The sequence below is a fragment of the Netta rufina genome, assembly GCF_964035555.1.
Source record: "Netta rufina genome assembly, chromosome: 26".
NCBI lineage: Eukaryota > Metazoa > Chordata > Aves > Anseriformes > Anatidae > Netta > Netta rufina.
In genome coordinates, this window is record NC_140150.1 from 3,434,755 (window position 1) to 3,450,050 (window position 15,296).

At 63.0% G+C, this 15,296-nt stretch overlaps 1 protein-coding gene across 1 annotated transcript in view; it reads left to right on the forward strand.

Annotated features, from left to right (window-relative positions):
* Positions 1 to 15,296, forward strand: part of FOXP4 (forkhead box P4) — a 58,163-nt gene that overhangs the window by 30,774 nt on the left and 12,093 nt on the right. The window contains 5 exon segments of the mRNA XM_084302089.1: positions 7,055 to 7,177; positions 9,015 to 9,101; positions 14,551 to 14,698; positions 14,993 to 15,026; positions 15,028 to 15,198. Coding sequence (XP_084158215.1) covers positions 7,055 to 7,177; positions 9,015 to 9,101; positions 14,551 to 14,698; positions 14,993 to 15,026; positions 15,028 to 15,198 — 563 coding nt within the window.

The window sequence follows — 15,296 nt, forward strand, 5'->3', positions numbered from 1 at the left end:
ATTAACAAAGGAAAGTAATTAGCACGCGCGCTCTCAGAGCTGGAGGTCCTGCCCATGCCAGGCGCAGGCAGCGGGGAGGAGGCGAGCGGGGCTGGGGCCGGGCTCCTCTCCTCCCCAAACCTGGGGGATTAAAGCTCCCCCCGGCACGCTTCCCATTTATTTCTCCCCGAGCTGCAGAATTGCATCTCGGATGCGAGTCTGAAGTTGCTTTTCCCCCCCCAATATCACTGGGTTGGCTTTTTTGGGGGGCTGGGGGCTGCCCCCGTGCGCCCCTGTGCTCCTGGCCGGCAGCCGAGACGCGTGGCCTTGCCAAGCTCCGTTTGGGGGAAATATGAATTTCCCCCAAAACTTCACGAAACGGCTCGATTTCGGCGTGTGTGAGGTGCTGGTGGAGCTGTGTGGATGCCACCCTGTCCTCGCTGGGACCGGGGGAACCCCCTGTGCCCCCAACCTGCCCCGAATGGGGGGACCCGCAGGGTTGGGAAGCACCAGGGAAAGCCGCAGCTGGGGCTGAGCAGCGCTAATTACTCAGGGCTTCTGCGGCACACAAACCGGGCGGCTTTTTTCCAGCAGCGTTTTCAGGAAGGAAATGCAGTCACTGCATGGAAAATATCTGCGAAGGACAAAGGCAGTAAGAGTGAAGTCAGATTCCGGGAACCGGCGCCCCGCTCCCCCGGCCGCGCTGCGCCCGCAGCCTCCCCGGCCCCCCGGCGCCTCCTCGTGCCCTCGCCTCCCTTCTCCCACCTCCGTCCGTCCGTCCCGGCCGTCCTGCCGTCCATCTGGCCCGGCTTTGCCAGAGTTAACTGGATCTGCCGCCCTCTTTCACCCCCACCCCCCCCCCCCCACCCCCCTCCTCCCTTTTTTTGTGTTGCAAAAGAACTTGTGAAAGTTGTAGACGTGAGTCAGAAATAGCTCATAACTCAGCCGCCGGCCTCTTCCTCCCCCTGCCCGGCAGCTGGAGCGGGATCTGAACGAGGGGAGATAGAGGATTAAGCAGGCTCCTTTGAAAGGAAGTTTATCTGACGGCCGTGGTGTGGATGAGACTGGCCAGGACGGCCGCTCGGGGAGGAGGAGGAGGAGGAGGAGGAAGGCTGGCTGGGAGGTGAGCGCCCAGGATCCCCGATAACCACGCGAGCCGGTGGCTGAGCCTGCTAAAGGACCAAGTGCTCGACTTCCACACCACCAGGGATTTTTTTTTGGGGGGTGAAGCTGGCTCGTAGCCCCCCCCAGCTCCCCGGTGGAGCATCCCCGCAGTGGCCCCGTGCCGAGCACTCGGACCCCAGGAGCCCTGCGGGGTCCCCGCTCTCACCGTGCCCTCGCTGCCACCGTGCCGAGGGGACGGGACGTTTGTGGGGCACCACGCCAGCAGGAATATTAATGACAGTCGGCAACGGCACGCTCCTAAAAACAAACAAGGAGCTGCTGGGCTCGATAGGGATCTTGGGTTATGGTTGTTTTTTTTTTTTTTCCCCTTTTTTTTTTTTTTTTTTTTTTTTTTTTTTTAATGTGAACCCTCTCTGCCCCCAGATGCCTGGAGGTGTAGCTGTGCGCCGAGCCCCGCAGCTGACGCTGGGACTGCAGCTGCGCCTGAAAAAACAAAACAAAACAAAAAAAAAAAACAACACCCTGAAACGTTTTTTAAATGATTTGGTTTCCTTGCAACTTCAAAACCATGCGGCTCGTCGGCGGAGGGCTGCCGGAGCCCCGTGGCTGAGGGCTTTGCCGGGGATGGTTGGCGCAATGCTCCTCCTGCGTGAACCTGGGGTGTTCGGGAGCAGGGAGGCTGCACGTGCCCGGAGGATGCTGTGGGGTTTTGGTGCTGGGCCACTTTCTGGCTCTGAGACGCTGCTGAATCACGGGGTGTCCGTGGAAGTTGGCTTTCTGGGGTCCCTTGCGCACGGATTTGGGGTCTCCGAGCCACCGGCGAGCGACTCGCTGCGGTAACGGAGCCTCTGAAAGGGGAGAAGGGACGAAGGGCGCCGAGGGAAGGGGCGAGGAGTTTGGAGCAAACTGCGGGAAATTGCTTTTCTTTTGTCTGCTGTGGCGGGGAGGGCAGCGGAGCGGAAAAGTGTATTTTGTTGATTTGAAACTTGAGTGAAATGGGTAATGAAGACAGATCAATACCAGCCCTTCTGCGTTCCCATCCAGGAAAAAAAAAAAACACAGCAGCCCGGCCGGCTGGGCTCGCGCCGCGCTGGGTTTTCCATCTGAACTTGCGGCCCCGGGGTCCGTCCCCTGCTCGCCCCCACTTCTGCCCCTTTTCCTTCCCGAACCCCGGCTCTCCAAGCCCGGGAGCCCCCTTCCACCGCCACCGCCGCATCCCCCAGCCAGCTCCTTTCAACTTCCAGCAACTCGCAGCCCAATTATACGCGATTAGTGCTCCCCGGCGGGGCGCGGCGCTAATGAGGATGCGCGTCGGGTTGCGCACGCAGGGGATTGAGTCCTCCTTTTCTTCCCGTGCAGCTGGACAGCGGGGGCAAGGCCCTAATGCCGTGCTCTGACCCGGAGGGCGCAGCACCCTGTCCTCCCGGGTGGGCACAAAATAACCCCACAGCCCCCAGCTCCAGCCTGAGCGTGGAGCTGGGGGTTCCCTCGCAGGACTGCGCGTGTCCGATTCCTCTCTCCCCAGCCTGGTGTAAATCAGGGGAGCCCGGGTGATGGTGCTGGGCTTACACCCATGGGTGGCTGCCTGGCCACGGGCACCTGAAGCTCTTGCACATGGTTGGAGCCCGCTCGGCCTCAGGGTTTGTGGTGCAGGATCAGGGCTGGGGGCTGGAGGGGATGGGTGCAAGCACCTGCTCGCCCTAGAGGGGCTGGAAGCGGGCGGTTTGCTCGCTTCCACCCATGGGAAGGGGGTGCTGGGGGGTCCACCCGGGTGTTTGCTCTCATCCCTGGCCCCCGACAGCAGCAGATGTGAGGCTGCTCTTGGTTGTGGCTCCTTCCCTCGCTCCTCCTGCCGTTTCCAGCTCCCTGCCTCCCGAGCAGACGTCCCGGGCTTGTTTCTGTTGGTTTTGGATTTGAAATGGGTGCTTTAAAAAAAAAAAAAAAAGACAAACAGCGCCAGTGTGTTTGCTGTTGTTTCTAATTGGGAGTTAAAACCCGAGATTAGATCAGAGACAAGGATGCGCAGCGCCTTGGGCTCTGCGGGCAGCGGGGAGCTGGCGTGCGCCGTGCCACAGTGGGTCGAGAGCTTTGCTCTGTCCCCACAACCCCAAAACCCCACAGGTCAAGAAGGTGGCAGGGTTTGGGATGCGCTTGGCAACGGGGCTTTAGGTGTGGAAACCCAGACTCTAATTCCAGGGTGGCCAAGGTGGCTCCTGGTGGGAGCGATGGCTCGGCGTGACGGTGCTGGAGGGTGCAGGGATGCTTCGAGGCTGAGCCAATTTTGGCACTCCGGGGGGGTTTCTGGCAGGCTGTGGGGTTTCTGGCACTCTGGGGCTGCCGGGGGCTCCCCTGGCCCCATTGGGAGGTGCTGCGAGCAGGCGGCCAAGCCCAGCCCAGCCTTTGGTCTGCGGCATCCCTCGCTCTGCCTCATCCCCGGAGCCGGCAGCGGCGTTCCCCTGGTACAGAGGACGGCGCGTTCCCTGCGATCCGCTTCCCGTAAAAAAAAAAAATAAATAAATAAATAATTAATAATAATAATAAAAAAAAGGCATCACTCCCCAATCCCGCTGCGTTTTACGCCCGGCCAAATCCCGTTTCGCGCAGCCGGCTTTGGCAGGGCTGCTCCGGGCTTACAGCGAGCGCCGAGCTCCCCCTTTAATACCCGTCTTGTTTTCCACCCGCCGCCTGCTTTATCCGCCCCCTCGCCGGCCGCCCCTGTCCTCTGGCACGGTGGGATTACAACCCCGACCGCCTGGAAAATCACCCCCTCGAGATTGTGTTCGCGAAGCGGAGATACAGCGTCGGGGCTTTTTGTGAGGCAGCCAAAGCTGTTAGTAAGCAGTTTTGCGGGGTGGCAGGAGGCCAAGGAGTGAGTCAAGCCCTTCTCCAGCGCCGTGTCTGGCAGATGCCCGCTCGTCGCACGCCGCCCGCGCCGCTCACGGAGAGACGCGGCCGGGGACGAGACCCTGAGCCACTACGCTGGGTGCTGCGGGGTCGGTTCCCAAAGTGGGGGATGCAGAAGAAGGGAAAACCCCCAAATTCTGCTGCTGGTGTTGCCTTAGTGTGGGTTTGGGGCTGCGCAGAGCGGTGTGGGTGCTGCGGCTCGTCCCGCGTGCAAGGTTGGGCTTTGCTGCGTGGAGGAGACTTCGCTGCTGGGTGCGTGGGAGATGAAAAGCCAGCTTGGGGAATGCTCACACACCGTCCTTACAGTGTGCTGAGCTCCTCAGCGCCTTCCCTTTGGCCTTCCTGGGGGTGTTGGACCCCAAAATCCCCCCTACACCTGGGCTGCCCATCCCCAGCTGCAGTGGAGCTCGCTCACCGTGCGCCTCCCGCAAGCACCCCAAGGCACCGCGCTCCTCGGCGCACCAGGGGCTGCCACATGCTGTCCCCCCCCTCAAGAGGGTCAGCAGCCAGCGGGTGCCCCCGGGGGCTTTCAGCCAGGCTGGGGGGAGCCGTTTCCTCGGGGTCTCCGTGCCAGGCAGCAGCTGTCACCGTCCCCACGAGGCGCTGGAGGCAGCTGGGGCTGTAACCGGATGAGCGACCGCAGCAGGAGCGAAAACTTGCTGCATGCGGGAATTTCCCGTTTTGCTTCGAGTTCCTGCCCTCCCTGGAAACCTCGGCGAGGAGGGGGGCGTTGGCAGAGGGTGGGGGGAAATTCGTCCTTGGCCAGCAGGGCTCGGGGAGCCGGCGAAGGCGCCGCGTGCTGCTGCTCCCGGCACCCGCGCGCGCGCGCCCCGTTCACACCTCGGCGCCGCCGCCATTTCCCCGTGTCAGCCCCGCATCTGAGCGCGGAAAGAAAAAGCCATTTAATGCAGACAAAGGTTGTATGAAAATATAATTCTGCTTTTGTTAGCAGCCATCAAACTCTAAAAAGCGTCGCTTTTGTTTTCTTGTAACATTGTGAAAACCTCGTGTCGGATCGAGAGCTGGGGCCCTCTCGACTAATCGCCTCTCCTTTGTGTTTTTAGATTATAGGGGCAATTAGTGTTGTCAAAACCTCTGGCAATTCTCTTTGCTCTTGACAGGGTGTCAGTCCGTTGGGCGAGAAATGGAAGGTGTTATAACTCTCCGGTAATTAGGATGCCTCCGATTTGAAAATGCCAGCAAACGTGTACGAGAGGCCGCGCGGCGCCGGGGGGCGGGGAGGCAGCCCGGGTGGGGGGGGATGCGGATGAGCAATTAATTAGGGGCTCTCATTCCGAGCACGTTGCCAGCTGATGAATTGGCAAAGGGAAATTAGCAGGATGCTTAGCTCCCGGCGAGCGGGCGCGGACCTCGAGCACGCTCGCCGTGCCGGTGCCGCCGCGTGGGCTGCCGTCCCCGCCGGCATCCCTCCTGGCCAGATGTTCACCGAGCGCTGTGCACAGCTGTCTGCCGGCACCTGGCCGCCCTTAGCAATCGTGCACGGAGATGGAGCGCCCGAACAGCAGCTCCTTGCCTGTTTTGCAAGGGGGATTTGCCGTGGTTTGGGTTTCTCTGGCCAGAATTGATGCTGCTGTAGTCGGCGTCGACGGTGCTGCAGGCGTCTGGTTTTGCAGCTCTGTGCTGGGGATGCTCCTGGTTTTATAATTCTTGGGGTGGGATAGTTTGGTTGCTCCCTTTTCTGCGTGGAAGGGGGAGTCTGATTTAGGGTGGCCAGCGTCCCTGCAGGGACACCAGGGCAGTGGCGAGCTTCGTGCCCGCAGGCATCCCCATCGCCGCCACCCAGGCTGGTTTCGCCGAGGGCGCCCCAGCAGCAGCCCTGGGTGTGAACAGGCAGCAATTAATAAATAACTCGGACCCGGCGGCAGCTGGGGGGGCTCGCTGGTGACAAATGGGCCTGGGCCCGCTCGCCTCCCTCCAGCAAAATGCCTGAGTAAACAGATAAGCCGCTGCAATCTCCCTTGAAGGTCAGCGCGCTGCGGCGCGGCCCAACGCCTGCCACGGGGTGCCGCAGGGGGGAGGCGGGTCAGGAGCCAGGGGGCTTTGGGCATCACTCGGGAGCCCTGGGGCTGTAGGATCCCAGGCTCTGCTTTGGGATTTGCTGGGTGAGCTGGGGCCGGTGGCTTTATTTCTCTGTCTCTTGGTGCTTGACGTGTTGGGATCCTCAAGCGGAGGGGTGAGGCGCCTGGCGCTTGGCTTGCACGGGGGAGCCAGGCTGCTTTCCTACAAGAAGCAGCATCCAGGGAGCATTACGCACTGACAGCAGGGCCGTAAACCTTCCTACGGGCTGGGAAAAGGGACTGGGGCTGGTTTCTGGCCGCCAGGATCACGGGGGCTGCATAAGGGAGGCCGTGTGCCTGCCCTGAGGAAGGCGGCGTTGCCCCACCTGGGCAGGACCTGCTCGCGGCCGGCCTGGGATCCGTCACCGACACCTTCCCCGCGTCGTCGCGGGGGCGTGCGCCCGCGTTAGGCTGACCAAAAGGCAGGGGCTGGCAGGTTTTCTGAGCCCTCTCTACGCTTGGCACGGTAACGAGGTGAGTTACTGGTGTCAGCTGGAGGTGAAGCTTTGATGTGCCTGCGGAGAACCTTGGTCACCTCTTCCTCTGCTGTGCAGAGTTATTTGGGTGAGCGGTGACCTGCCCTGCTTCCCGCGGCGCTTCTCCTCCCCAAACCTTAAGGGAAGGAGCCCAGTCCCAGCTCTCGGGGGCTTTTCGTGCCCTTGCAGGAGAGGAAGGGGCTGGGGCTGGGGTTGGGAAGCCAGGTGCCACTGGGTGCTCTCAATGCCCAATTCCTGCAGTGGTGAAGGAAGCGTCTCCGTGCCATCGCCACCTCCCCACCACATCCCCTGCGGTGGCCTCGGCGTGCCCAGATGGGGAAGGCGTGGTGGGAGCGGGTCAAGCATGTGGCAGAGGATTTAGGGACGGGAGGCATTTGGGGGAAGGCTTTTGAGGCTGGAAGGGGGAGCCTGGCAGGGTGATGCCACCCTGAGCTCCCCAGGCCCGGCGTGACGCGTCTCTCCTCTCCGCAGGTCCCCGTGTCCGTGGCCATGATGTCCCCGCAGATGATCACCCCGCAGCAGATGCAGCAGATCCTCTCCCCGCCCCAGCTCCAGGCCCTCCTGCAGCAGCAGCAGGCGATAATGCTGCAGCAGGTAAGGCTGCTCCCACCCCGCCTGGGCATCGCCCGGGTCCTGCCACACCATTTCTCTTCCCCTTGAGTGCTGGAGCTCAGTTGGCACAGGCAGAGGGTCTGGAACCCGTCCCCCGGGGCTTCTGTGTTCCCCCTGTGTTTCCCTGGGGATCCCCAGAGTGTCCAGCACCAAGGGGTGAAGGGTGCTGTGCGTGCTGATGGTGCACAGCCGGCTGCGATTCGGGATTTCAGAGCACACCAAGGGGCCAGTTTGGGGCTGGCCGGTTCCTGGGGAGGGCCGGGAGTTGGGGTGGCTGCTGGAGACCTCCCCGCGGGTCAGGATCCAGACCTGGGTTTGCCTCTCACGGCGTTCCCCAGCGTCAAAGGAGCGGGGAGGGAAGCAAAAGGGAGGCCAGGAAAAAAAAAAAAAAAAAAACACAAAAAAACAACCCCAACCTCCGAAACAAAGCAGGGCTGCTTGGGTAAACACCTCCCGCTGGCGGGAGAGAGGGAAGGAGAAATCCCACAAGCATCCTCCACACCCTTCCTCCTGCCTCCAGTACCTGTTTACTCCAAACAGGCTGATAAGGACTCAAGGTTGGCCCCAGGGAAAGAACAAAGGGTAAACACTACCCTGGGTGGGTCCTTCTCCGAGCCTCTTTGGAGCCGGATAAAGAAACACGTTTGACTGCAAATTAAACAACCCAGGCCGGAATAGCTCGCATTCTCCACCAGCAGAAAACCAAACATCACACCTCTCACCCCTGACCCAATGTTCCCGCAGCCTCGCTCGACCATGTTGCAGAGCCCCGGCTTTGATTGGCTTTCGGGTAAACACCGAGCCTTTCCAAACCTGTTCGCCGACAGAAAAAGCAAAGTTGCTGCTGTCAGCGCTGTCAGCCCCGAGCTGATAAAGGCTTCCCGGCATCCAAAGGGGCATTCCTGAGCCGCCGCCGTCGCCCCTGCGCGGGGCGAGGGCTGCCTGCCTGCGCTGACCTCCCCGTGCCTCCGGCCCCTCCTGCGCGCAGCAAATCCAGCCCGCAGGAGTTTATTTTGGGGCCGGGGTGAGAGCATCCCTCCCGTGGTGATGGGGGCTGGGAGCCTCCCCGGTGGTTTGTTTCGGGCTGTTTTCCCAGCTCGGGAGATGGGGTGCTGCGAGGACGTGGGGTGTCTGCGCTGTGCCAGCACGGCCGGGTGCCCCAAGGTCCCCCCCCGTGCCCGCAGAGGGGATGGGGCAACGTCTGTGGTGCTGCTCGTGGGGTTGCACCAGGCAAAGCTGTGCCCACCGGGAGCCCCCCCAGTTCAGCAGCGCTTTTTATGAGGTGTTTGGGGCATCTCTCCCTAAAAAATCCTGCTGCAAAGGGGCTGCTCGCCTCCTCATCTCTGCCCCATCAAACAACCCCCCCTCAGAGCAGCTGGAAAATCCCCAGGGTGCACGTTCCTTCCTTCAGCTGGGGCTTGGGACCCCCTCAGTGGGTGATAGACAAGTGGAGGATCCCAAACCGGTGGCACCAGGCAGGGTAAAAGGCACAGCAGGTTGGGGATTTGCTGCGCTTTGGGGGATTTAATTTGCTGTGGGGATCCGGAGCGCTCGGGAGGCCCTTGGAGTGGGCTCCCAGGTTTTGGGATGGCCTCGGAGAGGGGCTTTTCCTCTGAACTCGAAGCCAGGAGCTGATGGGAGGTGGTGGAGCTCCTCACAGAGGGCTTGAAGCAAAGCTCCGGGAGCTGGTGGGCATGGGGTGGCACCGGGAATGGGGTGGCACCGGGAACGGGGTGGCACCAAGACACGGGAAGCCGAGCGGGTGTTCCTGCTGCTGATCCGTCCCGCTCTCTCTCTCTCCTCCCCCTCTCCCTCCCAGTTGCAGGAATACTACAAGAAGCAACAGGAGCAGCTTCACCTGCAGCTATTGACACAACAGCAAGCTGGAAAGCAGCAGCCCAAAGAGGTGAGCTCACGCAGATGGGTGCTGGGCCCAGCCTCCGGCTGCCATCAGATCTGGCTGCGAATGAAAGGGGGACCAGCAGCAAAACAACAAGGCGTGTGCGGATCCTGGCAGCCGGCTGGGAGCCGACAGGGGATGTCCAAGGGGACGTGGGGCACGGGATCGGCCCCCCCCGGGACACAGGGGGGCCCCCCAAATGCTCCTTGTGGGGTGAGGGCAAAGTGGGCTCTCGGCACGGCTTGGGTCGGGCGGCGCAGTCCTGATCTAACCAGCGCGGCAGCACCCTGGCAGGTAGGCAGGCAGGGCTGGTCAGGTAGGAACCCAAAACAAGGCTTTTCGTGCCAGGAAAGGCGGTTCTGAGGAAGCCAAGGCACTCTGTGAAATCGCAGCGTTTCCAGCAAGGTTTTCTGGAGGGAGAGGCTCGGGCAGGGGCTGGCGGCAGCGCGCAGCAGGCGGTCGGCGGCGCTGTGCCGTGCTGGGCCCTTGGCTGGGGAGGGAATTTGGGGATATGGGAGTGTTCATGCTAGCAGGATCGCATCGATCTTGTATAATAACTCCATTCCCACAACAGGTTTTCCTGTCCCTGACCGTAGGAACACACTCAGAGCTCTTCCCCTGGGCCCACTTTTGGGGATGCGCTGGCACGGCGTTGTGGGGTCAGCCCTGACCTGCAGCAGTCAGACATTGCCTGTCCCTTTGTTTTCTTCCCAACCCCCCAGATATTTTCACCCCTCTCCTCCCCGATCAGTGCACCTGGTGCTGCAAGAGGGGGTTTTGTGTGGTGCTGTGCCTGCAGCATCGCCGTGGGGCCATCCCTCGGCTCCTTCCTTGCCCCATGGTGCAGGGGGACGTGGACCCGAGCTGCTCAACCCCTGTCCCTAGCTCAGCATCAGCACGTGAGGGTGCTGGGGCCGTGTGTTACAACCTCAGCTCCTGGAAAACCTCCCCAATTTAAGCGAATTGCATTAAAAACGTAAAAATAAAAAAATCCCAGCTGGCTTTGAGGAAGAAAGCACCGAAGCCCGTGCACGACTCCAGGCTGCAGCTTGCGAGCGCACGCGTCGGCGCGGGGCGAGCGGGGAGCCTCGAGCGCCTCGGGGTCGTGCTGGCGCCCACTCGAGCCTTCAATAGGCTTTGACCCGGGCTTTCATTGCGGGCTGTTGCCGTATTTACGCAGTGTGTGCGGGGTCAGGCTTTATCGGAGCCATCTCCAGGAGCTGGAGGAGCTGCTTGCGCTCCAGGAACGGGGGAGGCATAAATCTGGGCTTCCTCAAGGACTTCCCTCTTGGCCGGGGCGATGTTAGATTGCAGCAACTGGCTAGGAGGTAATTAAGCTCCTCCAAAGGGCTCGCGGAGCGGGCTCCCGGTCTGAAAAGCGCGTGTTTGGGTGAAACAGTGCAGGGGAAGCAAGAAATTTATCTGCTGAGAGTGTCGGAGCAGGCTGGAGGGCAGAAGGGGCACGCAGGGGTGCTGCTGAAGGGCTGCGTGCCCAGCTCCCCACACCCCGGACAAACAGCAAGGGGTCCCCGGGGTGCCTGCCACGGCATCCCCCCTCCCCAAAAACCAGGGCAAAGAGGCAAAGCATCCCCCAGCCAGCTCCGAGCTGCTCGTGGGAGGAGAGCATCGCGTGAAAAGCGGCCCTGGCCCCATTCAGGGAGCTCTCCTTGGCTCTGGGCAGGCGGATCGGCCCCGGGGGGGGCTGCGGCGAGCCCCGTAAAGCGGGGTCAGCTCCCCCCACTGCGGGTTCACCCGGCTGCTATTAATAAAGCCTGCATCTGGCAGCCGCGCGCGCCTGCTGGGAGCGGCGGTGCCGTCGCTTCCCCCGACGGCGCAGGGGATCGCTGGCGTGTCTGGGATGCCGCCGCAGAGCCGCTTTTGGCCGGCCTTGGGGCTCCTTCATGGAAATCCACGGCGGTCTTTAATTACAGGCCGCCGTGAGGTTTGGAAACCCGGCGCGCTCTGCTTTCCCTTTTCTGATTCCGAGGGCTCGCCTCGCCGTGGCTGGATGCCGGCGGCTCGGCTCGGCTCGGCTCGGAGCGCCGCGGGGGGAGCAGCAGGTGGGCACGGCGTCGTGCCGGGAGCCTCTGGCAGGCTGCGGAGGAGCAGCGGCTCAGATCTCCCCGGCAGGAGCCCCCGCGGGGAAAGGGTGTCTGGGGGGAGAGCAGGAAAAGCAGGAGAGCAGAGGGTGGAAGCGTGCCGGGAAGCGCCCGTCGGCAGCATCCTGGCCGGGAGGATGCAGGGGGGTGCTCGGCGTGTGTGGCTGGTGGGAGCTCTGGCATGCCGGGGGGGGCTCGGGGCGAGCAGGGCAGCAGGGTGGGACATTAGGGGGACAGCTGTGGCACGTCCCAGCCACCCCATAGCCTTTTACCACATGGCTTTGTAAGGGTGAAGGCACGGCCCCAGCAGCACCCTGGGTGCATCACAGCACCGGGACGGCTCCGTACCGCCCTTTAACCTGGTGGCAGGGGGCTGCCGAGCAGCTGCCCTCCCTCTTTTCCCTTTTTTCACCCCAAACCCAGCTGGGGTGCAGGCACCCGGCTCTCCCCGCTGGTACCAGCTGCGCGGGGTCCCCCCAGCTCCGGCAGCGCCCCCCGAGTCCATTGGGGCCGGGGAGGGGGGCGGCGGGGGGCTGCCTGCTGCCTGACCTCGGCGTCAGCTTAATGAACTGCTCCTGTCAGTCCCCAGTGTCACGCCGAAAGTCCTCTTGATGTGCTCATAAATCAAAGTGACGGCGCCTCTTGCCCCGGTAGCTGCACCCACTCAGCTGCGTCTAATGTAAACGGAGCACGGGGGGGGGCGAAAAAACGGGCTCGGAGCCCCCACCCAGCACCGGGGGGGTCGCTGGCAGCAAGGGGGGACACTTTGGGGCTGAAGGCCCTAACGAGGAGCCGTCCTAACGAGGATGGGTCACTGCTTTCTGTGCGTTTTGGGGTTTTTCTCTGCTTCTCCCAGCGCTGCGCCCTGACCCCCAGAAACCAGGGGAGCCCCCCAGGAGGGCTGGGGGAGAGGAGCTGGTGGAGCCGGGCTCAGCACCCATCAGGGAGACTGAGCTGGGGGGGAATTCAGGCTCTGCCTTCTCCGGAGCAAACCAGTGACCTCGCTGCTTGGCTTTTTTTCCAGTTTTTGAGCCGGGATTTAGGATGCTCCCGTGCGTGGCGGTGGCTGTTGGGGCAGGATTTGGCCCTCAGGCCGGGCTCAGGGCTTTGCTCGTGGTCAGACTGCAAGCCTTGACCCCAGGGCTTGCCCTATAGCCCTTAGGGTCTGCTCCTGCACCCCTGTGTGGCTGATCCTCGGGGACCCCTTGCCGTTGGGTGCCTTGGACGGGTCCCCTCCACCCACGCTGTGCTCAGCAGGTTTGAGCCCATCAGGATTTGGATCCTCCCTGGGGCCTGGCAGACAGCAGCGCGCCGTGCTGTGGGTGAACCCCAATTTTCCAACCCCCCAGAGCTCCGTGCTGAGCTCCCGGGCTCGTTTTCCCCCTCTGGGCCCCGTGCTCGTGGTCTGGCAGAGCTGGAAGGACACACACGTGACTTTAAACCGTGCGAAGGCGCAGAACCACACGTGGGTCCCCCACGGCCCCGGGGTGCTGTGGCTCCACCAGCAGCCTCCACAGCTCGGGGACACCGTGCCGGGGACCCTACTGGCTTCACCCATCCCAATTTCCCCCTGCTTCCAGCCGGGAAGGGCTGTGGATGAGGCAGTGTTTGGGGAGCCTGGGTTTTTCCAGGGCCACTGGAGAGGGCGGTGGCAGAGCGGGGCAAGAGGAGGAAGAGCCCAGCCCCACTCCGGTTTGGGGACACGTGTGTGTGTGTCTGTCACACAGCCCTGGCCCCGTTTCCTTCCCCATATCACTCATGGCCCTGCGGGGTCACGGTCTCCAGGTATCCTCCTGGCTCCTCACCGCTCGGCTTTTTGCAGGGTTTTCTTTTTTTCCAAGCAGAACTGGCTCGGATTCGTGCGCCTCCATCTCCAGAGGTGCACGGCCGGGGGGAGACTGGAGAGGAGTCGGTTCTGGAAATGGCTCCTGGGGGGTGCTGCAGGGCAGGGAGGGCTTGGGGCATCCCTCGGAGGCTCAGAGACCAGATTTCGACGCTCTGTGCCCCGCTGAGGGCTCGCGGTCATGCCTTACATCGCGGCCCAACAGGGATTTGCAGGGCAGTGCCTGGAGCCTGTCCTTGCTCCATTTCAGAGCCAAGGCCGAGCATCAGCAGCGTCTGTAGGGTGTGGGGATGGGGGCTGTGCCTGGTGGCCGGGCTCGGGGATCGTTGCACCCAGCAGGAACAGGCTGGGGGGTGCCACGGGATCCCCGAGCACCGGGCAGGGGGCTCGGGGCCCGAATCCCACAACGCTCAGCCCCAGCCAGGAGCAGAAAAAAATGCCATCTAGCTGGGGAGAGCTGTGGGAAGGGGGATAAGGGCAGCACGTTGGCACAGGGGCTTGGATTTCCAAGCAGGGCCCCATCCTGCTCACCTCCCCCCCTCCCCGGAGCTGCAGGGCAGGGCTGGAGCTGGGGGAGGTCAGGGCGCTGCTGCCAGCCCGGCTCCTCGCAACCTGCAAACAACGTCTGAGCAAACAGAGGGGTTCAAGGGGTTACCGAGCCGCCTGCCCCGCTAATGAGGCCGGCCGAGCCCGGGGCAGCTCCCCTCTCGTGGCCGGCTCGGATTAGCAGCTGCCTTTCCCCATCCCTAATTGAATTCTCTCCCCTTCAGTTAATTCTCATGGATTTCTCGGGGCCTCCCCAGGGACCCGTCCTGCCTAACAAGTTTAGGGCCGCTTATGCCGGGCAGAACACGGCCGGCTCCCCCCCCCCCACGGTGGGTGGGAGAGCCCCCCCGGGATGCTCGGGGCCGTGCCCCCCACGCGGGGGGGAAACTGGGGCTGGCGCCCGCTGGCCGGGAGCGCTGGGCGCCTGCTCCCCTGCGGCACCCGTTTTGTGCCCCCCCTCCTTCCCCCAAAGAGGGGCTCGTGCGAATCATTTTGGGTGTGAAGAGGGATTGTTTCCGTGCTTGACGAAGGGCGTTGTACATCCGGGTAGCGTTAGGATGCATTTTGGGAGCTGGAGCCCCCCTCTCCTTCGGCGCTGCCCCGTGGCCGAGCCCCGGCGTGCGGGCACCGTGCTTGGCGAGCGGAGCCGGCTCTCGGCGCGCCGAGCAAACCCCCCCGGCTCCCGCTCGCTCCCTCTCTTTTCAATGCCTTTTTTTTTTTTTTTTTTTTTTTTTCTCTCTCTTCCCTTTTCTCCTTTTCTTCCCCTCCTCTTCCGATAGATCAAAGCCTCTGCCTGCCTCGGCCGCGAGCTGAGCGCGGGCAGGACGATGGAGGCGCGGGGGCCCGCGGCGCGCACCGCCGGCACCGGCAAGCCGTGCAGCCGTTGCCCCCTGCTCCCCGGCAGGCCCCCCCTGCCATGCCGGCGCTAACGGGGTTTTTCTTTTTCCTCCCTTTTGTCTCCCAGCAGCCGTTAGGGAATAAGCAGCTGGCGTTCCAGCAGCAGCTCCTGCAGATGCAGCAGCTCCAGCAGCAGCACCTGTTAAACCTGCAGCGCCAGGGGCTGGTGAGCCTCCCGCCCGGCCAGGGCACCGTGCCCCTGCAGACCCTTCCCCAAGGTAAGGCACGGGGGTTGGGGGGCACCGGGGGACGCCCCCCACGGCTGCGGTTTTTCCCCCAAAAAGCAGCGAGGGGAGGCTGCAGCAGCAAGGCCGGGAGCGGTGCCGAGGAGCGGTGCGGGCTTTGGCGCTTCCCCTACCCCAAAAGTTTGGGGTTTGAGGGTGGTGAGGGGCTCCTCGGCGGGGCTGGGGGGGTTTTATCGGGTCCTGAGCGAGCCCAGCACGTGGGTGCTGCCGTCCTCTGCCCCCCCTGCTGCTGACGGCCCTGTTTTTTTCTTGTTCTCCCCCCCTCAGCCGTGTGCCCCTCGGACCTCCAGCAGCTCTGGAAGGAGGTCACGGGCCGCCCAGCCCGTCGAGGACAGCATCAAACAAGAGGGGCTCGACCTCACCACCAACACCTCCAACTCTACCTCGTTTTCGGCCGCCAAGGTCTCGCCTCCCATTTCCCACCACCCTCTGCCCAATGGGCAGAGCACCATGCACACGCCGAGAAGGGACAGGTAGAGCCGAGCTCCAGCCCCTCGGGCTTTTATCCCCCCCCAAAGCCATCCCCAGGGAGGCTTCAGGTCCCCACGGTGCTTTGGGAAGGTCTCGAGGG